Source organism: Clupea harengus, chromosome 26, assembly GCF_900700415.2.
Source record: "Clupea harengus chromosome 26, Ch_v2.0.2, whole genome shotgun sequence".
NCBI lineage: Eukaryota > Metazoa > Chordata > Actinopteri > Clupeiformes > Clupeidae > Clupea > Clupea harengus.
Window position 1 is genome coordinate 667316 of NC_045177.1, and position 23506 is coordinate 690821.

At 45.5% G+C, this 23506-nt stretch overlaps 4 protein-coding genes across 8 annotated transcripts in view; 2 read left to right on the top strand and 2 right to left on the bottom strand.

The window, feature by feature from the left end:
- The window catches only part of LOC122128889, a 237446-nt gene that overhangs the window by 39343 nt on the left and 174597 nt on the right, over positions 1–23506 (top strand). The gene's annotated exons all lie outside the window — the stretch shown is intronic.
- LOC105912341 overlaps positions 1–23506 on the bottom strand; it is a 102195-nt gene that overhangs the window by 9170 nt on the left and 69519 nt on the right. The gene's annotated exons all lie outside the window — the stretch shown is intronic.
- LOC105893116 (zinc finger protein 135-like) lies at positions 7119–10695 on the bottom strand. 2 transcript variants are annotated; one of them, XM_031563707.2, is made up of 2 exons: positions 9715–10695; positions 7119–8845 (listed from the first exon to the last, which is right to left on the bottom strand). In XM_031563707.2, exons 1-2 carry the CDS (start codon positions 9905–9907, stop codon positions 7482–7484), a joined length of 1557 nt encoding a protein of 518 aa, XP_031419567.1. In that variant the 5' UTR covers positions 9908–10695; the 3' UTR covers positions 7119–7481. The 2 variants fall into 2 exon arrangements, with proteins under 2 accessions (XP_031419567.1, XP_031419568.1); XM_031563708.2 differs by lacking the exon at positions 9715–10695 and adding an exon at positions 9289–9421.
- LOC116219810 lies at positions 16641–18825 on the top strand. The gene is made up of 2 exons (XM_031563757.1): positions 16641–18132; positions 18602–18825. Exon 1 carries the CDS (start codon positions 17255–17257, stop codon positions 17969–17971), a length of 717 nt encoding a protein of 238 aa, XP_031419617.1. The 5' UTR covers positions 16641–17254; the 3' UTR covers positions 17972–18132; positions 18602–18825.

Consider the following 23506-nt stretch of genomic DNA (forward strand, 5'->3'; position numbering starts at 1 on the left):
CACACACACACACACACACACACAGCATGAATCCTAGAGTGATAATCTTACTGTCCAGTTGAAGAGTCTCCTCCTGTAAAGTTGATAAATCGAGGTATTGAACAATCACTCTTCATGGACACACAGGTGGGGGTTGGGGAGTGTGACCTCCTGTTAGAGCTAGATCCCCCCATCCTAGAGAAGAAGAGGAGAACTTCCATCAGGACAACATTCCTCTCACTGCTCATGTCTGCTAATCACACACACACACACAGACACACACTTCCATCAGGAGAACATTCCTCTCACTGCTCATCTCTGCTAATCACACACACACACACACACCTCCATCATGAGAAGATTCTTTTTACTGCTCCTGTCTGCTAATCACACACCTAAACACAAAGACACTCACACACACACTAACAGACACACACACACACACACAATAACACACACACAAAATGTTTTAAAAAATGAGATGCATCGATAATCGTTTTATCGGTTTAGAATTGATAATCGATAATCGGTTTAGAATCGAGAATCGGTTTAGAATCGAATCGTTGACCTCTGAATCGGAATCGAATCGAATCGTGAGGTGCCAAGAGATTCCCACCCCTAATTGTCAGGTACCAAAATTCTAATTTTCTACAATGTCAGGTAGCAACCAAACTACATGTCAGAATAGAGAATTCTCTCAGAATAAATACCAACTATTTTATCGTCCAATGTGCTGTTTCCGACAAATAAAATGACAGAGCTGTCAAAACATTGTTGGCAAAGCTTTTCCGTCAATCTGAAAGGAAGGAAATGCACGACAGATGTCAGCAGTCTGGTGAATTGTGAATTTCATTATTCACAAAAAGGAATCTGATGTGAGGTTATTTAGAGGCACAAAGTCAGATCGTTTTTATACCAGTAACATCGAGTTTTTAGTAAACTTTTAGTAAACATTTCAACAGCGTCATCATAACAAGTACTTACGCAGAAGGGCAAGGGAAGTGTGCTTTATCGAGGTGTATTTAGTGCAAGCAAGAAGACAACATTCCTCGTTTCCACTATGTTGTTGACAGAATGCACAGGTTTGTGTATCTCTAGATACCCATGTTCTTTTATGCCTGACAAACTCTATAGCATGAGGTCTGTCATAGACAAGACATCTTAAATGTCCAAAAAAACACACACACACACACACACACACACACACACACACACACACACACACACACACACACACACACACACACACACACACACTCCTCACCTCTTATCTCCATGGCTGGTGTGTTGTTTCTTAGAGAGACTCATGTTAGAGGCAGCACCCCCCTCCTCAGGAGCAGATCTTACTCTAGAGAACAAGGAGAGAAGAACCTCCATCATCAGAACATGAATCACCACTGACACACACACACACACACACACACACCCCTTTATCACCAGAACATTAATCACCACTGATACACACACACACACACACACACACACACACACACACACACCCCTTTATCATCAGAACATTAAATCACCACACACACACACACACACACACCTCCATCATCAGAACATTAAATCACCACACACACACACACCTCCATCATCAGAACATTAAATCACCACACACACACACACACACACACACACCCCTTTATCATCAGAACATTAATCACCACACACACACACACCCCTTCATCATCAGAACATTAATCACCACACACACACACACCTCCATCATCAAAACATGAATCATCACCACACACACACACACACACACACACACACACACACACACACACACACACACACACACACACCTCCATCATCAGAACATTAAATCACCACACACACACACACACACACCTCCATCATCAGAACATTAAATCACCACACACACACACACACACACCTCCATCATCAGAACATTAAATCACCACACACACACACACACACACACCCCTTTATCATCAGAACATTAATCACCACACACACACACACCCCTTCACCATCAGAACATTAATCACCACACACACACACACCTCCATCATCAAAACATGAATCACCACACACACACACACACACACACACACACACACACACACACACACACACACACACACACACACACACACACACACACACACAAACCTACACTTCCATCATCACAACATTGAAGATCAAGTTCATTTTGTTCAATTTGATTTTCTATAAAGCGCCAGATCACAACGGAGGTCATTTAAGGTTACCTTTCCTATAGAACAGTTCTAAGGCTTGTTCTTTTATTAAACAAAATAAAAAGCCTTATGTTATTTATTTTATTTACACGACGGCATGTCGTTTCTGTCTCTACATAGTCGCGCGTTTACAATTCTCTGCTCTCTGTATCGCGCACGGCAGAGTTCCGCCCCGATGCGCACAAACACACACAAACAAACAAACAAACACACACTTTTAAGCAGGACACCAGCATTGACACACTGCATTGATTTAAACAGTTTATACAACATTTGAATAGCTAATATGTGTAATGCAGTAAACGATTTTGTACTTTAGACTTTTCTGTTATTGATTCTTCGTATAGGCCTAATGGCACCTGAATTAAATATATACCATTCTGCATTATTATATAATTTAAAATGAATTAAAACCTTCAGTATTGTCAAACTTGAACTGAATGCTTCTTCATTAAGGCTGAAAGTGAGCTCTTTCCCTCTTGACAGGAGCCTCTCAAGACCATGGCAGGGGAGGTCTATGCAATCCAATCTAGCCTATTTGTAATGAAGTTAAAAAATGCAGTTGCAGGTTTATAGGAAAAGGGAATGTAAATTTGTAATGTACTTGTTACTGATACTGATCTCGCTGTGGGCCTGTCATTTCAGTCATCCAGTGGTCTGATCCACTTTTAGCAGTTTCTGAAATTCTTTATTTATCACGGAAATACTTGAATGCAGGCAAGTTACAAATTAGGGTATTTAGTCTAACGACCTAACGGATGAATATTCTGTGAAAATGGTGTTCACTATTCAACAAAAGAGGTGACAAGGTAAATCGCCAATCTGGGTTATGGCGTCATGAATGGTAAATTAAACACTACAACATAACATACTTTATCTTGTCCTCCATGTCTGTTGATGCCAGGTTGGGCTTTTGGGATGATTCAGTCATCTCTCCTCACAGGAAATCCCAGGACTTGCTAGGGAGAATCATCACCACTTTACATCTGGAGACCTGGGGGTAAAGGGACACTTATTTATTAAATCAGAACATTAATATATGAATTGAATCTAAATACAGTTGTGTGTATTTGAGCTCTTTTCTGCAAGATTTGTGAACAAAAGATGTGGAGTAAAATGTTAATGCTCCACGGTTCATGAATATGGACATTTTGGAAGGCCAAGGTCATCAAACACCATCACTGGTTCACTGGAGCATGAGGGTGAATTCATGCTCATATTATTCAAGACAGTCAATACTAAAGACTGGTGGAGCTTCTTCCATCATGTAAAAGTAATGTCAGTGTTTACAGAAAAAGATAAAGGGATACAGATTTGTGAAAAGAGAACATTGATGTATAAATTGATGAATGGATATATGCATTTAAATAAATCTACAAAACGTAATCTAATGGTCTGATCCACTTTTAGCAATTTCCGAAATGCTGTGTGTATTACGAAAACACTTGAATGCAGGCAACAAATGAATGTATTTAGTCTGAGCAGAGACTCTTTAATTAGCCTAAATCTGATCTCAGTACATACAATGGAAAAATACAATATTTTTTCGAGGGGCTTACAATGACCTGCAAAGAACTGTTGGATGAGCACCGCTCATCAATGACATTTTCTTGATCAGAATTTTCTCAACCATTTTCTTTTCGAGGGGCTTACAATAACTTACAATGAAATTCAAGAACTATTAGATGGCACCGCTCGTCAATGACGTTTTCTTTTATCAGACAGCCAATCAAATGCCAGAGTGGGCGGGATTCGGATTTCCCCTACCGGAGACCAAAACTAAAGAGTACGCAAGGACTTTTCTCCAACCTACTCTTTGCCCAAACCAAAACCTACTCTTTGCCCAAACCTATCCGATTCTTTAGGATCCTCACCTGGCCTCGCTTTTCATGGCCAAATTGAAGCATTTCGATGTTTATTTCATCGTTTGTCTCGAGTTCCAACCACGTTCCGACAGGCGCTTTGCCCGTCACTGTAGGCGAGACTCACTCACCCTGGTCGTAACATAAAGCCTAAAACCTACGTTTTGACAGTCAAAAAGCGTACAAGTATAGCGAATTAGTAATGGCTTTTGTGTACAGTACGTTTTGCCTTGTATATACGGTGCAAGGTGGGCATTATGCCGTATTAGTATGAAACTTTACCACAGGTTTATCATCCAAGTATTGTGCACGATAAGTGCGATTCCTCTAACGTTTACATATCTTCACGCGAATATACATTTTTAGACGGGCCCAAGAAACCTCAAATATTAGTCAAACGTTCTCGACGTAGGCTAGGCTAAATATTTTCTGAAGGCCGTGTACGCCTACCCCCATTTTAATTGTAGCACCACCAGTTAGACGCGAAGCTAGACTGGTTTATTTTGTATTTTTAACAATTGCAGTGCTGTCATACCCATTTAAACTGCTCCTTGTTGACACTTTTAGAGATCTTTCGACAACTTACCTTCGTCGTTCCGTTCTTCTGTCGTCTTCCATATGAAAACAAAATGGAGCGTCTGAAGTAACTTTTTAGTTTCACTTTAGTCTGGGCTGATTTAAAATGTCTGACAGGGGTGGTCAAAAACAGGATCAAACCATTATTGCGGCGCACGCAGTTAAAATGTTCCATTCATAGACGTCAGTAAACTCAACTTGTTTTACCCGTAAGCGAGTGTTAGAATTAGGTTTAGATGTGAAAATGAAGCTTATTTAATGGATGGATTTTTTTCAACCAAGTATGTAAATTAAATTAGCAATGAAGTAGGTTGGTTTCTTGTCGATGTAATTATTATTATTATTATTTGCCAGTTTAATACGTCTACATTGAAGTAGGCGTGGCCTATGTGTGAAAGTGGAGTATAGGCTACTTCTAATACTTATAATACTTATTTTCCGCGACAAATGCAAATAAATTCATAACTGTTATAAAATGCAGTTTTCTGGATGTTTTTGTTGATATTCTGTCTCTCACTGTTAAAATAGACCTACCATTACAATTATAGATCACACATTTCTTTGCAAGTGGCCAAACTTGCAAAATCGGCATGGGGTCAAATACATATTTTCCCCACTGTAGGTCAACACTTAAAGGTGCAACATGTGGCCTGATTTTGACGTCCGAAAGGAAAAAAAAACTGTTGTGTTATAAGAGCGCACAATAAACAAACCTGTTTTCAAACCATTTCTGTGCCTTGTGATTCTGTTTGAGGCCTTTTCTTTAATTTGTCTAAGTGGTATAAAAACAAGAGTGATAGAGTGCACCAAACATGACATTAAATCACCCATATTCATACTGATTCAGGAGACCATGGCTGTTCACCAGGAATGCAAGCTTTTGTCTGGGAGGACAAAGAGACAGTCTATTTCTACTGCCTCCACCAAAAGCAGTAGGCCTATCCCTGTACATTCAACCAAATACATGAATAAATATCCTCCACCAAAGCAGTAGGCCTATCCCTGTACATTCAACCAAATACATGAATAAATATCCTCCACCAAAGCAGTAGGCCTATCCCTGTACATTCAACCAAATATATGAATAAATATCCTCCACCAAAGCAGTAGGCCTATCCCTGTACATTCAACCAAATACATGAATAAATATCCTCCACCAAAGCAGTAGGCCTATCCCTGTACATTCAACCAAATACATGAATACATATCCTCCACATTTCCCTGAAAATAATTGAATGAATAAAAACAAGTGTTGTATACAAACGTGCGTACACACATACAGATGCTATACTTATACGCAAACACACACACACACACTCCAACACACATACACACACAGACACAGTATACACAAACACATACAAACTTGTATACAAACGTGTTTACACACATACAGACTGCTATACTTATACACAAACACACACACACACACACACACACAATTGAAAGAACTTTAACAAAGAAGGCTAGGACACAAATTTGGCTTTAAGCCATTTATTTATTTATTTTCATGAACCGAGTTGGTGAACACACTTGGTTTGATTGAATCGATTACCCACTGGGGTGATGTGGTTCGTGTTTTCGTTTAGCTTGTCAGTGCGACGGCAAAGAAGTGCCACCAGAAACAGGGTGAACATTTATTTGGTTCCCAGTGCTAAATGACTAAATGTAAATGTAAATGTAAATGTAGTGTAGGTGGACTGGTGATTGGCTGTAGGGACAATATAAATGGTCTGGGCATACACTCACACACAGAGCTGTGTGTGTGTGTGTGTGTGTAGAAATGGTCTGGGCCAAACCAATTCTGTAAGGTGTTTACACACACACACACACACACACACACACACACATACACTCACACACAGAGCTGTATGGTAAACACATAGAGGTGTGTGTGTGTGTGTGTGTATCTGTGGTTAACCATTCTGTGCTGTCCTGAGAAGAGAATCCTTTATGGACATTATTGAGAACATAGAGCAGTGTGTGTGTGTGTGTGTGTGTGTGTGTGTGTGTGTGTGTGTGTGTGTGTGTGTTTGTTGAGAAGCAATGGCAGAACACATTTTCAGGTGAAATGTGTCATTTCCTTGATGTTCCTGATTGGCTCAGCAGACACTTTTGCTGATATTTCATTGGACGAGGCAAAGCCTCTAATGTTAATATTATGAATATTGCACACGCTTGTATAGTTCACTTTATGGCTTAATTCGCACGCACACACACACACACACACACACTCAAAACACTGATGATCCTAACAACACAATGTCTGTGGCTGTGAAAACACTGATGATCATAACATAATAAGCCCACTATTAGTCAACACTTAATGCACCAACTCTACAGATCAGATCAGATCACTGTTCATGATGAGTTTAGGTGCTGTGTGTGTGTGTGAGTGTGAGTGTGTGTGTGTGTGTGTGTGAGTGTAAGTGTGTGTGTGTGTGTGTGTGTGTGTGTGTGTGTGCGTGTGTCTGTGTGTCTGTGTGTGTGTGTGTCTGCGTGTATGTGTGTCTATGTATACTGTGTATTTTATCCACAGTCATCATCCTGAACACTACACCCCACCACCACAGCCTGGCAGGAAGGGAGGGAGGGTCAATGTATGAAGATTTCAGTATAAAATGATAAGATGGATCACACAATAATAACCACCCGTAAAAAATACAGTACATTAAGATGACCTTTGACAGAATATCCCATTCACACAAATTCAGTCCATGTTGTCTCAGTCTATGGCAGTCTATGAAGCGGTTTCTTTTTTGTGAGTGCATAACGGTGACTGACCCCTGGTGGTGTGGAGTGCAAACTACACCCCCCACAACTACGGCCAGGCGATCTACGAGTGTGAAGTGGTTTCCTTTTTGTGAGTGCGTAGGTGCTTCTTTAAATCCCCAGACTGACTGAAGCTCTTTCCGCACTGGGTGCAGTGGTACGGCCTCTCCCCTGTGTGGGTGCGCTGGTGGCGTTTGAGGTCTCCCTGGAGAGTGAAGCTCTTGCCGCAGTCGGAGCAGTGGTACGGCCTCTCCCCCGTGTGAATGCGCTGGTGGCGTTTAAGAGTCCCGTCCGTGGTGAAGCTCTTGCCGCACTGCGTGCAGTGGTACGGCCGTTCTCCCGTGTGAATGCGCTGGTGCTGCCTGAGAGCGCCGCCTTCAGTGAAGCTCTTGCCACACTGAGTGCAGTGGTACGGCCTCTCCCCTGTGTGCGTGCGCTGGTGCTGTCTGAGATGATCTTCTCTGGTGAAGCTCTTGCCACACTGGGTGCAGTGGTACGGCCGTTCTCCTGTGTGCGTGCGCCGGTGACGTCTAAAGCTTGCCTCTGGAGTGAAGCTCTTGCCACACTGAGTGCAGTGGTACGGCCACTCCCCCGCCGGCGTGTGAGTGCGCTGGTGTTCGCTCAGATTCCTCTCGTCAGAGAAGCCCTTGCCACAGCGCGAGCACTGGTACGGCCTCTCTCCTGTGTGAGTGCGCTGGTGTTCGCTCAGATTCGTCTCCTCGGGGAAGTTCTTGCCACAGAGGGGGCAGAGGAAGAGCTGCTGCTGCTGCTCCACACGGTCATCTGAGGGGGGAAGATGCTGCTGCTGCTGCTGCTGGTCCAAGCGGTCATCTGAGGGGGAAAGATGCTGCTGGTGTTCCAGGCGGTCGTCTGAGGGGGGCCGCTGAAGATGCTGCTGCTGGTCCAGGCGGTCGTCTGAGGGGGGAAGATGAAGATGCTGCTGCTGGTCCAGGCGGTCGTCTGAGGGGGGAAGATGAAGATGCTGCTGCTGGTGTTCCAGGCGGTCGTCAGCAGGGAAGCTGGTGGCGCACAGGAAGCAGTGATGGCTGGGCTCCTCCCGCCGCTCTGAAGACGAAGCTGATATCTTAGAGGAGGGATCTGCGCTGGACGGCACCCTTGAGGATGTGTGTGTTTGTGTTTGTGTTTGTATTTGTGTCTGTGTTTGTGTTTGTGTCTGTGTTTGTTGGCTGCTGCCGCCAACGCTTCTGGAAGGTGTGTGTGTGTGTGTTTGTGTGTGTGTCTGTGTCTGTTGGCTGTTGCCGCCGCCACCGCTTCTGCAAGGTGCCAGAGTCTCTGATCTGATCTCCCCAGACCTCAGCAGGCGCACGTACTCGTCCGTGTGGCTCCGCTTGATGTGCTTGTGGAGGTAGATCTGAGCCGTGTAGGACAGGGGGCACAGGGAACACGAGAACACCGAGGCCTCGGACCCTGAAGGGCAGAGAAGAAGACAGTAGTAGAATTAGTGCATAGAATTTAGAATTAGGGCCTAGCATTTAGAATTAGTGCATAGAATTTAGAATTAGGGCATAGAATTTAGAATTAGTGCATAGAATTTAGATGTAGTTCATAGAATTTAGATGTAGTTCAGAGAATTTAGAATTAGTGCATATAATTTAGAATTAGTGCATAGAATTTAGACGTAGTTCATAGAATTTAGATGTAGTTCAGAGAATTTAGAATTAGCTATACTAACAAACACTAACATACTAGCTGCTAACCAAACAACGTCATTACAGTACGGAATTCTCGCGTACATTCATATAACAACAAACCAGACTTATAGTTCATCAATAACAACAAACCAGACTTACAGTTCGTCAATAACAACAAACCAGACTTACAGTTCATCAATAACAACAAACCAGACTTACAGTTCATCATGAGTGACAACAAACATGCGCGTGTGCACGTGCGCATGTGCGTGTGCGTGTAGCCACAGCCTGGCTGAGAGTGAATTTGGGCTTTCAGGGAGGGGCGAAAGCACACAGCTGTTAGAGAGAGGGGTGCGCCAACCACTGCTACACACCACACACACACACACAACCACTGTTACAGACACACACTAAACACCCAAGCCAATCACTGTTACACATACACACATGCGCACACACACACACACACACACACTGTTACACACACACACACGCACACCACACACACAGGCCTACTTCATATTTTCATCCCTGGGCACACGCATTTAACAATACATCACTGATCATCGGGGCACGGATGCCCACCTCTCTCTCTGTGTGTGACAACGACAGAGAAACGACAAATAAAGAGGATTTATTTCTCACCAAGCTGATATGGCTCCGACTCGTATCCATCAGAAACCGAATCGGAATCCTCTTCATTAATACTAGATCCGGACGTTTTCCCGCTGCTCGGCAAAGCCCTGAACGGTACCGGTACCGGCAGTGGTGTCCGGTCCGCGCGGCTGCTGTCAGAGCCCGGTGATCTCACCGCGGATGTTGATCTTGACAGATCCATGCGCAGGTCAAGCGAAGTGGTAGTCCTGCACTTATCGGATAACGTATAGCTCCACTTATGCCAAATGTAACAGGTAACATTAACTAAACGACACTCACACGAACCCTTGCGACTAATGTTATGACAGGTAACATTTACTTAACGTGAAGAACGTTGGCTATTTAACTAGCTAGCGTTATTTTGCAACGGTCCTCCCCGTCTTTAAGCAAAGCCTTTCTGTTCATGAAATTGCAATCTACAACACATATTCAATAATACTACTATTAATCGTCAAGTAGCGTTCAAACAACAAGCACCGACAACATTGCAGTGGTTTTCTCATCTGGGCTGGTTGCGTTCCACTTTTGAGTTCCATGCTAGCGATAATAACGTTACTCCACCACTGTCCGTTAGTTTTTTTACTATCCTTTGTAAACGCCGTGTGCTTGAAATATAATCGAATCATTCAAACCGATCATATAGTTGTCAATTATTCCTCTGCTTGATTTTAGGACATCAGCAGATTGTAAAGTTTTCTTGGTTTACATCACAGACTGTTAAACTGGTCGCAGAATAATGACGTCTGTCCCCCTTATAGCTGGCCAATCATAAAACAGCGCTCTCCAGGATTCATTGTTTCCCAAAGACTGGGTCGCGACCATAGACATATATACATAGACACCCCATTGGCCAAAACAACCTGGTGATCCTGCGAATGTTTTGCCCGCCGCACTTTGCCAAGGCGTTTTTGAAGCGTCTGCCGTTTTAAAAACGCGTTTAGTGTGTTTCAGCCCACTGTTTTTCCCGGCGCCTAGGAAGCGGAGCTGCGTGCGCAACCTGCCTTGGCCGAGTCTGGCATTGATGAGCGGTGCGCCTCCGCGCCTTGCACTGGAAAGTTGAGAATAGTTCAACTTTTAAGCGCATCTAAAAAACGCTAGGAAGACGCAACGCGTGGCGGAGAAAAGGCGCACACGCAAGGTGCGCCGTACCATAGGAAACAATGCATTTGCTAGCGTCCCGTTTTTAAAAAGGCGTTTGGTGTGTTTCGGCCCTTACTGTTTCACACTGAAGTGCGCTGGTTGTCCAAAGGCAGAGTTTTCACCAGATTCTATGAACTTAGACATGAAATTCATGCGTTCCTTATCCAGAAAAAGTCCGCTCTTGCCGAATTATTCACTGATGATTGGCTTCTCAATTTGTCTTATCTGGCCGATGTCTTTTCATCCCTCAACGAACTGAACTTAAAATTACAGGGACAGCACGACAATGTTTTCCTTAATTGGAAAAATGTTCAGGAATAATGGATCTTGGCGATCGCGAAGAACTCTCTCCCTATGAAGCACCAATCTAACTAATATCGCTCCTTGGTCAATGGGATCTCTCCTTTTTCCGGGGGTGTGGCAATCTTATCCAGCTTCACTTAAACTAGCCTGCGCTGGAGCAGGTTGGAGCTAATTGATGTGTTGTTATGGTGATTTATCGAAAGATGCTTCCACAAACCGAAAAGAGGGACTTATATTATCTCATCCTGAAAATGATCTCGGTAACTCGCTTAACGAGCTACGACGAATAGGGCCCTGTATGCACACACACACACACACAAACTGTCTCTCTCACACATACACATACACACACACACACTCAGTTACAAACACAAAATACAATATACAATACAATTTCTGCTCAGTTCAAGGAAAGATAGCCTACCAAAAGAAAACTCGCCCCGCCTCAACTTGTCGCACTATAATGACGCATGCAGAGTCCTCAAAATCAGGGGCAGGAATCAGCTGCTGAACCACGAGTTCCCCGGCGAAAAAACATGGTAAATTAAGATGCGCCGCTCGTTGTATGAGATGTTGTGTGACTAAACAAATAACTTTGTTTTTGTAGAAACATACAGATATTCTCCGTTTCAGTCGTTAGCCATGGGTAAGCAAGTTAGCTAGGCAACGGGGCATACAAGGGGCGTGTGACTTTAGCGTATCTCAGGGGGAAACAACCCAAAGTAAGCTAACCATTCAATGTAACGTTAAACGTTAGAACCCATCTATAGTTAACTGGCTAGATCTGATAACAGTACAATATATAACGTGAGCTGAATTTGACGCCTTGGGTATCGGTTGGTGCGTGTGTGCTCAGCGAAAGGTGTCTACCAGTGTCTACCAGTGTACTGTCTACCAAAGTCTTTAGCCAGCTAACAAACAAACATTATGCGAATTAGCTACGAGTTGAAGGCATCTCGCTGATTTTCACCTGACGTTAATTATAAGGAACGTAACAAAGCACCACTTTATTTGATCCTAAATGTTTAACGTCTACTCTACTGTATTCTGCGGTTGGGCTCGCGGTATCAATAAAGTTGCCTGTCGCCGTTCTGTATTGTACATGAAATAAATCACATTTCAATCACGTTTAAACATTTGTAATCATCAGTGTGTTTCAGGAGTAACGAAACAGCATCATTTACAATAACATCGAAAATGGCAGACTATATAACATAACATTCCCTGTCGAAGCGTCCTTGAGCAAGATTGAGCAACCCCTAATTGCTCCTGATGTGCGGTGTGCCATCAATGTAAATGTAAAAATGTGTATACATCCTTGTAAGTCGCTTTGGATAAAAGCGTCTGCTAAATGACTAAATGTAAAATGTAAATGTAAATAACATATCCCATTGGTTGCCCATGAAACTAAGCAAAAGCTCTCTTCGTTTCCACACATATTTCAGGAATTTAACCTCGAATTTAACCAAGCCTTAAGATAGTTCTTAAATATGTCCTGTGATATGTGATATATGGTGTGATGAAGGTATTTCCCTGAATCAATTTAAAATTCAAGGGATTATTAGGGAGTTGCGTGTTTTACAGATCGAGGGCAATCCCTCAATTACCCCATATGACACATTAAAGCAGCAATTAGTAGTTCTGTTCCAAAACTAGCAAGCTAACTTCCTAAAAGGCATGCAAAAACCTTGCAAACACCACCAACAGCCCAGCTTGTGTGTGTGTGTGTCTAGTGTGAACCCTCAAAAGGTCTCTGTTGTGTGTGTGTGTGTGTGTGTGTGTGTGTGTGTGTGTGTGAACCCTCAAAAGGTCTCTGTTGAGTGTGTGTGTGTGTCTAGTGTGAACCCTCTAAAGGTCTCTGTTGAGTGTGTGTGTGTGTCTAGTGTGAACCCTCTAAAGGTCTCTGTTGAGTGTGTGTGTGTGTGTGTGTGTGTGAACCCTCAAAAGGTCTCTGGTGTGTGTGTGTGTGTGTGTGTGTGTGTGAACCCTCAAAAGGTCTCTGTTGACACAGCACCACATTGCCAGCTATATCGCATGTTGTGAACTCGGCTATTGGTGGTATTTTACAGGGTTTTTGCATTACTTTTAAAAGACCAATATGTTGTACTCACAGCAAGCGTTTGAAATGGGCACTGCAGTCCAAATTCAAACTGTTAAAGAGAGGTGTGTGTGCGCGTGCGTGCGTGCGTGTGTGTGTGTGTGCGCGCGTGCGACCACGACCCCCACCTACCCTGTAAGTTGATCAGCAGGTTGCCAGGTCTTATTACTTTTAATAATAATTCGAGGTGTAAATGAATGGGTTCTGTTTTGCAGTGCTCTGTGCCGAGGTGTAATTTAATCGGTTCTGTTTTGCAGTGCTCTGTGCCGAGGTGTAAATGAATCGGTTCTGTTTTGCAGTGCTCTGTGCCGAGGTGTGCCGTCCCGGGCTGTGAGGGGGAGAGCCGGACTTTGCACAGCCTTCCCAAGGAACCGAAGTGTCAGCAGGCATGGCTGACGTTCATCTTCTTCAACAGGATCCCCGACAGCTTCAATTCAAAGTTGCTGGTTTGCTCTGCACATTTCCCTCCAGGCAGTTTCTCGAATCTTGGACAATGTCAAGCGGGCTTCGCCCAGTATTTAAAACTGAAGAGGGGGGCAGTTCCAACTTTAAAGGGACCACGACCGCAACCGGTAAGTAGCTAGCCGTGCTGTGATAGCAGCTAGCCATGCTGTGTAAGTAGCTAGCCGTGCTGTGATAGCAGCTAGCCATGCTGTGTAAGTAGCTAGCCGTGCTGTGATAGCAGCTAGCCATGCTGTGTAAGTAGCTAGCCGTGCTGTGATAGCAGCTCCATGACTTCCTTTCCAATTTTCCAAATCCAATGTGACGTGTTGTGACGTTACCTAAGTTAGTTAGCCTGCTAGTTGTTGGTGTCGTCTGACGTTAGTTAGCTTTCTAGTTGTAGACAAACCATGAGATGTGTTAAAGGGGAAGAAGGTAAATGTGGTGTTCATTAAATCAGGAATAATAAAATGTTCATTAAATAGGCCTTAAGTCCATCTGTTGTTTATCACTGTTTTTATTATTATTGTTGTTTACCATTAGTGTGTGGCTTGTTTACTTTGTCACTTCACATCAACTCATGTTCTCCTGTTCTGTGTTCTGTGTTCTGTGTTCTGTGTTCAGGCTGAGTTCTCCTGTCCCAGACCGATTCTCCCCAGACCGGTTCTGGAAGAGGCCACACCACCCAGTGTCTCTGTTCTTCTCTTCGTTAAGACGGAACCGGGTCCCGCGTTGTCACTCAGCGCAGGGCGTGACGACGGAACCCAAACAAACCAACTGGTGGACTGCTGCAGCAAGACCGAGGTCAAGGAGAGGTCAACAAATGGAGGGGTCAAAGAAGAAGAGGAAGAGTGGGTTGAGGTCACGGAGAGGTCAACGAATGGAGGGGTCAAAGAGGAGGAAGAAGAAGAGTGGGTTGAGGTCAAAGAGGAGGAAGAAAGGATCGAGGTCGATCAAGAATCACACAGGAATGATGAACTTCAGAATGAGGGTAAGGCAGCTGTGTGTGTGTGTGTGTGTGTGTGTGTGTGTGTGTGTGTGTGCGCGTGTGTGTGTGTGCGCGTGTGTGTGTGTGTGTGTGTGCATGTGTGTGTGTGTGTCTGTGTGTGTGTGTGTGTCTCTGTGTGTGTGTGTGTGTCTCTGTGTGTGTGTGTGTGTGTGTGTGTGTGTGTGTGTGTGTGGTCTGTTACATAGTTTGAACCACTTTGCCTTCAGGATGCGCATCCATCATATTTAGAGCCACTTTTTGTAAGATTCTTACAGGTTGTGATGCATGACCTTTTGACCTTTTTACCATTCAGACTTTTTAGGATCAGATGTTTGGCCAAACAGGACCGAAGGGTTAGGATCAGATGTGTGTGTGTGTGTGTGTGGGTGTGTGTGTGGGTGTGTGGGTGGCCAAACAGGACAGAAGGGTTATGGGACTAACCATTAGTTTGTATAGAATTAAGAGATAAACCAGATAATGAATACATCAAGACTAGTTTGTATTAATAAAGAGTTATAGTCTGTAAATGAGAGCCTTCGTTTGGGCTACCAGATAATGTCCCATCTTAATCAGAAATCGTTAATCAATATGGTAAGTATTGTGGACAATCTTTATGTGTTATTGTTAAAATATAATCTTTATGTGTTTTTGTGTTTTTGTTAAAAAAGAAATTTGGCCTGTATATCATAGGAAGTGGTCAAGCCAGTGGGGTTCTGCGTGTGTGTGTGTGTGTGTGTGTGTGTGTGTGTGTGTGTGTGTGTGTGTGTGTGTGTGTGTGTGTGTGTGTGTGTGTGTGTGTGTGTGTGTGTGTGTGTGTGTGTGCGTTGCTGTTGCTCTGACACATACATTCATTTATTCATTCTTTTCTTTTTATTGTCAGAGACCCCAGAGTCGGCATTCATATCGAACGGAAGTCCAGCCGCCCCGTGCTCTCCTGCCCCATGCTCTCCTGCCCCGTGCTCTCCTGCCCCGTGCTCTCCTGCCCCGTGCTCTCCTGCCCCATGCTCTCCTGCCCCGCGCTCTCCTGCCCCGCGCTCCGCTCCCCCGTGCTCTCCTGCCCCTACTGCTCGTGGGCGCCGCAGGAAAGAGGAAGGTCCCGACTGCACCCCGTCCTCGGCCCAGAAGAGGCACCAGAGCCCGGGGATGACCTCGGACCTGGTGGCCGACCTGCTCTGGAGTCACTTCTCAAAGAGATCCGACGAGGACCAGCTGGAGATAATCACGCGCGGTCGACCGACACCCCAGCTGACCATCACCCAGCCCTATAAGGGGTTCGTGCGGCACTTCCAGGTCGTCAACTACGAGCGTTACCCGTGGCTCACGGGGTCGGAGCGTACCAACCGGCTCTACTGCTACGACTGCCTCCTGTTCTCCAACGACAGAGGAGCGTGGAGCTACAAGGGCTTCGCCAACCTGAGCTGCCTCACGAAGGCTGCGCTTCGGCACCAGATGGCGATCGGGCACATCCAGGCCGCCGTGTCCTTAAGAGTGTTTGCCGTGCGCGCGGACCCGCAGCAGCAGGACGAGCAGCGACGCCGGGAGGTCGCCGCGCTGCACAACGAGCAGGTCAGGAAGAACCGAGAGGTCCTGAGGAAGCTCGTCGACTGCGTCGTGTTCCTGGGGAAACAGCATCTCGCTCTCGGGGGGCTCGGCGGCGGAGGCAGCGGGGGAGGCAGCGGGGCGACCGGTCGAGGGAACTACGCGGAGCTCCTGTCCTTCCTGTCGGAGCACGACCCCGACCTGAGGTACCATCTCTCCCCACAACAGAGTCTTCAGCGAGGCATCAGGCGGCGGGATCCAGGAAGACTTGATCCATTCGATCGGGGAGGTGATGGGGCAAGCGATCCACGAGGAGGTGAGGAACGCGCCGTACGTAGCCGTCATGGTTGACGACATCTCGGACGGCAGCAACAGCGACACGACGACCCAGCTGTCTCTGTGACCGGCGACGGCGTGACGGAGCGCTTCATCAGGGCGGTCGGCGTGTCGCAGAGCAGGAGGACCGAAGACACCGGCGCCGTCGTCCTGCGCCTGCTGGAGGAGCACGACTGCCTGGAGAAGGTTGTAGCACAGTGCTATGATGGAACGGCGGTTCTGCGGTCCGGTATCAATGCAGTTCAGGCCACAGTGAGAGCTCGAGCTCCGATGGCCTTATTCATCCACAGCGACGCCATCGCCTGGCATCGGGTCGTCACGCAGGGCGCGTCCAAGATCAGGGAATGCAAGGTGTTCTTTTCCCATCTCTCTGGTTTGGCAGCATTTTTTCTCCGATCGGCGAAATGCGCTGCGTTGCTTGACGAGATCTGCGAACGTCGGCTTCCGCGGGCGGCACCGATCGGGTGGCACCACGAGTCGAGGTTAGTCCGAACGGTCCTGGAGAGAAAGGAAGCGCTCCTGCAGAACCACGAGGCGTACGGCGAGGACGCGGTGCGCAGCGCTGACGGCTACATCGGCCTTCTGGGCAGCTTCGACTTCTGCTTCCTGCTCTCCGTCTTCTCCCGTGTTTTGGACCGGGCCGAGTGTTTCTTCAACGCGCTGCAACGACCGAGCCACTGAACATGCAGGTCTGGCTCGACCGAGCGGACGAGTTCTGCGGCGGCGTCGAGAACGAGAGGCAGCGCTTTGACGGCACTTACACGTCCGCCGCGAGTCGGGCGGGTGCGCCGACACCGCGGAGACGTCACCCTGACGAGAACGTCCGCGCGCGATACCGGCAACTCCACGACGACGTCCTTGACAACATCATCAATCAGACGAGGAATCGCTTCAAGGACCACGAGAAGCTCTCCTTCCTCTCCCTCCTCGACACGTCCTTGTCTGTGGCCTACCGAGAGCAATTCCCCGACCACCTGCTGGACCGCTTGAAGGAGAGTCACGGGCCGATGCTCTTCGACGTCCCGCGGCTGAAGGCTGAGCTCATCGTCATGTACGCCATGGTGGAGTTCTACGAGAAGAGCCCGTCGGAGCTGCTGGCCTTCCTCCACCGGGGGGCGCTGCAGGACACGCTGTGCCAGGTCTACGCGCTGGTGTGTTTGGCGGTCACCCTCCCCCTGACCGCGACCTCGCCCGCCTCGTCGGCCTCCTCGGCGCGGGGCAAAATCCGAGCGTGCTTAGGGACCGCGGAGGCCCTCGTCGCGCGACCGGCCCCCCCGCTGCTTCTCATGGCCGTGGAGTCGGAGTTGCTTCAGGACCTGAAGTGCAGAAACGCCCTGCACGACCGCGTCATCCACGCATTCACACAGAAGGAGAGCAGGCAGGATTTCGTCTTCAAGTGACCGACAGCCACTCTTATTGGCTCTTACTGGGTGATCCTACTTTGAGAGACCAACAACAGCTCCTCCTATTGGCTCTCACTGGGTGATCCAACAACAGCTCCTCCTATTGGCTCTTACTGGGTGATCCTTCTTCAAGTGACCAACAACAGCTCCTCCTATTGGTGAGTGTCATGTCATAACTGATCCGTATTGGCTGATATTATGGCTGGTGACATTTGGCCCTGGTCGTCCTTTTCATTTAGTCAGTTAGCAGAACGTTTTTTTTTTTAATCATATATATATACAGTATATATATATATATATATATATATATATATATATATATATATATATATATATATATTATATCATTAATACATATACATATATATATATATTATCCAGATCCACAGGAAGTATTACTTAATATATACACACACGTATGAATTCACACAAAATTTGAATTAACATCTGATGATTTGCAATTAAGTTCTAAACTTAATGGTACATGAAGCGCCTAGATGGTAAACCAATACTTATTCATTCACACACACACACACACATGTAAACACGTATCAATTCACACACACAAGTTGTTATGGCCACATGTGTTGTGTTGTTTGTTTATCACTTTCCTTCCCTTTTCTGTAGCTCTGCCCAGGTTGTGTTCCCCCTGATTGCAGATGAGATGCACCTGGCCAGGTGATCAAGAAGCTGTTTCCTGCTGCAGAGGAGAGGCTTCTAACTTGAGGACTGCTGGTCTTGCTGCCTCTCAGCCTGGGATTTTGTTGTGCAGCTATGTTCTGATATGGTTGTCTTGTGGATGTTGAATTTGTTTTACCTTAATAAATCCCATGGATTTGGTGCTTTTAAAAGGGGGTTTTAGGTGTAAACACTTATTCATTCATTCACACACACGTGTAAACACTTATTCATACACACACACACACACTTACACACACACACACACACACACCAGCTATGAAGTCATATGGACCATGTCAGATCTGCTGTTGTACTGAAATGACTCTTTAATGCAACATGTGTGTTTTCAACTTAGTCAAGTGTACTACTCTATTGATATTACATCTTTAATTAATACATTAAATAAAAACACATTATGCAGGTATAGTGTTTTAGTGAGAGGAGAGGAGAGGAGGAGGAGAAGGAGAGGAGATAAAGATTAATACATTAAATAAAAACACATTGCATTATGCAGGTGTAGTGTTTTAGTGAGAGGAGAGGAAGAGGAGGAGGAGATACTGATGGGGAGGAGGAGAAAGGAGAGGGAGACGAGGAGAAAGGAGAGGGAGAGGAGGAGGAGGAGACCATCATTAAAATCCAGCATTTACTTTTGACTCCATGGTCACCTAGGAACCAATAGAATGATGCAGAGGAGTAGAGGATGTGTGGCTGCTGCTTCTTCTTCTGTTGATTTCACAGCAGCTTTCAATCTGGGTGCATTACCGCCACCTGCTGGACTGAGGTGGGAAAGACCATTTGCAAGACCAGTCTTTCTTATCATACATTTTAAAGCACTTTATGTCATCACCATGGAGATCTGCTAGATATCTGCACATTCTACAGCAAGTACTCACACACACACACACACACACACACACACACTCACACACACACACACACACACGTAGAGTCAGGGACCAGGCAGTGAGGCAACGGGAGGAATAAAGTTTCAAATAAATATTTATTTGACATTTTTATACTTAAAAAAATCTACATAATGAATAAAGTAACTAAGGAGGCCTATATGAGCCAATGGACAATAAGAAAGAGCGAAACACAACCCAAATAACCGAGACACGAGGGAATCTATTTATATTGGCTGATCAGACCAGCCAACACAAGGGGACACTGAAGCTGCTACTACTCGCAATGGACACAAGAAGGTAAGTGTAGAAATATTTGTAAGAAACTGCCCTGCATCAAACATTCACTCACTCACACACCTGTATCAAACAACAGTTGAAGTATTGGTATATGGTCATGTGACCTGCTCCACGAGGGCAGGAGAGGCGGGCATGGCCAGCAGGCTCAGCACCAGCGGCTTCCCGTTCTGGTAGACGGACGAGCTCTGGGCTCTAACCCGCGCTCCACCGCAGCCCTGTCCTGGCACAGCTGGCTGACCATGCGGTAGGTGCTGTACCACCTGCATCGGCGCGGCCTCCACACCAGGGGGCGCCAGCAGTGCTGCTGCAGGCGCTCCGTCGCCCTGGGAGACGAACGAAAGAGCCTGTGCAGCGTCCGCAGGCGCCCCAGAAGGGAATACTGATGTGGGAATACTCATTATGTGAGAAATATTAATTATAATAATTATTAATTATTAAATATTATTAATAATAATACCAATTTTGCTTACAATTAGTCTAGTATCGACATTCCTGTGTTTGTAATGACACAAAATGCATTGTATGAGTAAAGAAATCTTTTGACGTTTTGTGTTCATAACTAATTGCTTGGTTTGACAGAACGGCGGCGACCAGGAAAGCTTAATCGGAGAGTGTTGCTGCCTTTTCGGACGAAATGATATCTCTGCGCTCGCGTGACATGATGATAATTCACACATTTAGCGAGTGCATCTCAGGTGTGTAGGTCAGGGATCTCGTGACTGGACACACTCCTCCATGCCTATCAGTCTACCAGCAACCAATCACGTCAACACCATAAACTGCCTTGTGGCACGGACTTGTTGTGGGATGGTGCAAAGTAGCCTACATTTCTCAGGGAGGGCGGGCAAGGCGGTAAGCTGCCGGTAAGAGGGATACAAACAAAATAAGATCGTCTCTGTTCTCAGGTGTTAGACGTCATTTCACAAGTGTACAAAGTGTCCTCACCAAACTTCCATGTCCTCCTCCTTCATCCCCCGGGGCCAGAGTCCGTCAGGCAGTCCGGTGGACACGGGATCAGCGTGGCCGGGTCCTCGCTGATCTCGCCGGAGCCCGAACAGCCGGAATCATAGACATATATAGACATAGACATCTAATATAATGTCCGGGGATTGCGCGGTGGCATCGCCCGGGGATTCCGGCAATAGACATATATAGATATATAGACATATATATAGACATAGACATCTATATATGTCTATGGCCGGAATCCCCGGGCGATGCCACTGCGTCCATGTCCGATGCGAGGAGCGGAATCACCGGGCGATGCCACCGCGTCCATGTCCAATGCGAGGAGCGAGCGCTAGAAGCTGCGATGGAAGAACAGCTGGTTTGAACGAGTTTTGGAGTGATGTCGTCTTTTCATGAATCAAAACCCAAGATGATTGTATGAAATGTTTGCCACGTCAATAAACGTCTAGCTTTGGGTCTGTTATAAACACTCTATCCCGAGTGGTGGACTGGTAGCTTCGATGTAACATTAATGGATAGCGTTATATTGTCTGCGCATTCTCTCGTAATCGTAGTCCTGAGACAACCTAACTTGCCGAAAACAAATCGTCAACTATCTTTGAGCATAACCGACACCAATTCCACACATCTAAAAAAAACTCAACTCAAACTTTGTCGCATAGGATTGACGTCATTTTATGCCGATGATTTAAAAAAAAAAAAACATACACAATTGTTTGGGCATTTCCATAATATAGTGTGTGATATACAGATATTTCACATTTCTCTGATGACCATATTAAGATAATAAAAACGGCTTATCTCTGCGTTTTTTTTATTATAGACATTTTACATAGATGGACCAAAATGTATAAAATCCCCTGAGCTTGACACCAGTGCCAGAGGAAGTTATTGCTTTTGTAGGACTATTTTCAACTTCAGACTGTTACATTATACCACTCTCTCACACATTCACACACACACACAGAGAGAGAGAGAGAGAATTCAGAGCCATTCTTTTTTTTAAATTGAATTGATCAAACATCAAAGTTGCCATACTGACTTTAATCCAGTAAATCGTTAAAAAACAGAGAATCAAATAAAAGGTTTGACATGTTAATCGTCATCATCACAATCAAACAGATTTGCATCAGCTTTTTCTGGACGTCTGCTGGAGTGTGTGTGTGTGTGTGTGTGTGTGTTTCTATGTGTTTGTGTGTGTGTGTGTGTGTGTGTATGTATATCAGAGTGTGTTGATGTGTGTGTGGTGTGTGTGTGTTTCTATGTGTGTGTGTGTAGTGTATGTGTGTGTGTGTGTGTGTATATGGGAGTTTGTTTATGTGTGTGTGGTGTGTGTGTGTATGTGTGTGTGTGTGTGTGTGTGTGTGTATGTGTGTATATGTGTGTGTGTGTGTGTGTGTGTGGTAGACATTCACTTTGCTGTAAAACAATCAAACACCAGACATATATATGCAAACTTCATTAGTAAAGTGCTTCCCTTTCACCAAAACAGTACATATCATTTCATATTATTCATGTGCACACACACATCAATACATTCAGTGCACACACACATCAATGCATTCGGTACACAACACACACACACACACACACATGCAATTGACATTTGGACAAGAAAGGATAAAAAAAATACAAGCAGGTGATCATCTCCTCAATGGATAAAAACAGAAAAAGGAAAACAAAGACAATATGTAAGGATCCGACACACACACACACACACACACACACACTCACAGACACACACACACACACACTCACAGACACACACACTCACACACACAGAAACACACGCACACTCACAGACACACACACACACAGACTCACAGACACACACACACACACACAGAAACACACGCACACACAGAAACACACGCACACACAGAAACACACGCACACACACACACACACACAAACACTCACAAAAACAAATGTGTAGTGACAAACCAATTTTTTTCTTTTTACAGAACCACACCGGTTTTGGTCCAAAGTACCCTTGAGTGGCGGGAAAACCCCCAAAACATCTACAGGCAGAACTGTGGGGGAACAGAACCATCTACAGGCAGAACTATGGGGGAACAGAACCATCTACAGGGGGAACAGAACCATCTACAGGCAGAACCATGGGGCAACAGAACCATCTACAGGCAGAACTATGGGGCAACAGAACCATCTACAGGCAGAACTGTGGGGGAACAGAACCATCTAGAAGCAGAACTATGAGGGAACAGAAATAAATAACATTACAGTGAATATAGAGACTGGCAGAGGAGGCATGTATGTAATATGAGAAATAATGCATACTCTTTGAGTAGTGGAAAGCTGTAACAGCTTCGGGATGCATGTAATATGAGAAATAACAGCTTGCAGTTGTTGTAAAAGCTCAACTTTCCTAATATTCCCATAAACTACACAACAGGTAGCTTTGTTTCAGATACACACTGTGTGTGTGTGTGTGTGTGTGTGTGTGTGTGTGTGTGTGTGTGAGAGAGAGTGTGTGTGTGTGAGAGTAGATTTGTTTCAGATACACACTGTGTGTGTGTCGGTGTGTGAGAGAGAGTGTGTGTGTGTGTGTGTGTGTGAGTAGCTTTGTTTCAGATACACTAGACATAACATCCTATGGTGTGGCATTATTGGCGTGTGTGTGTGAGAGAGAGAGAGAGAGTGTGTGTGTGTGTGCGTG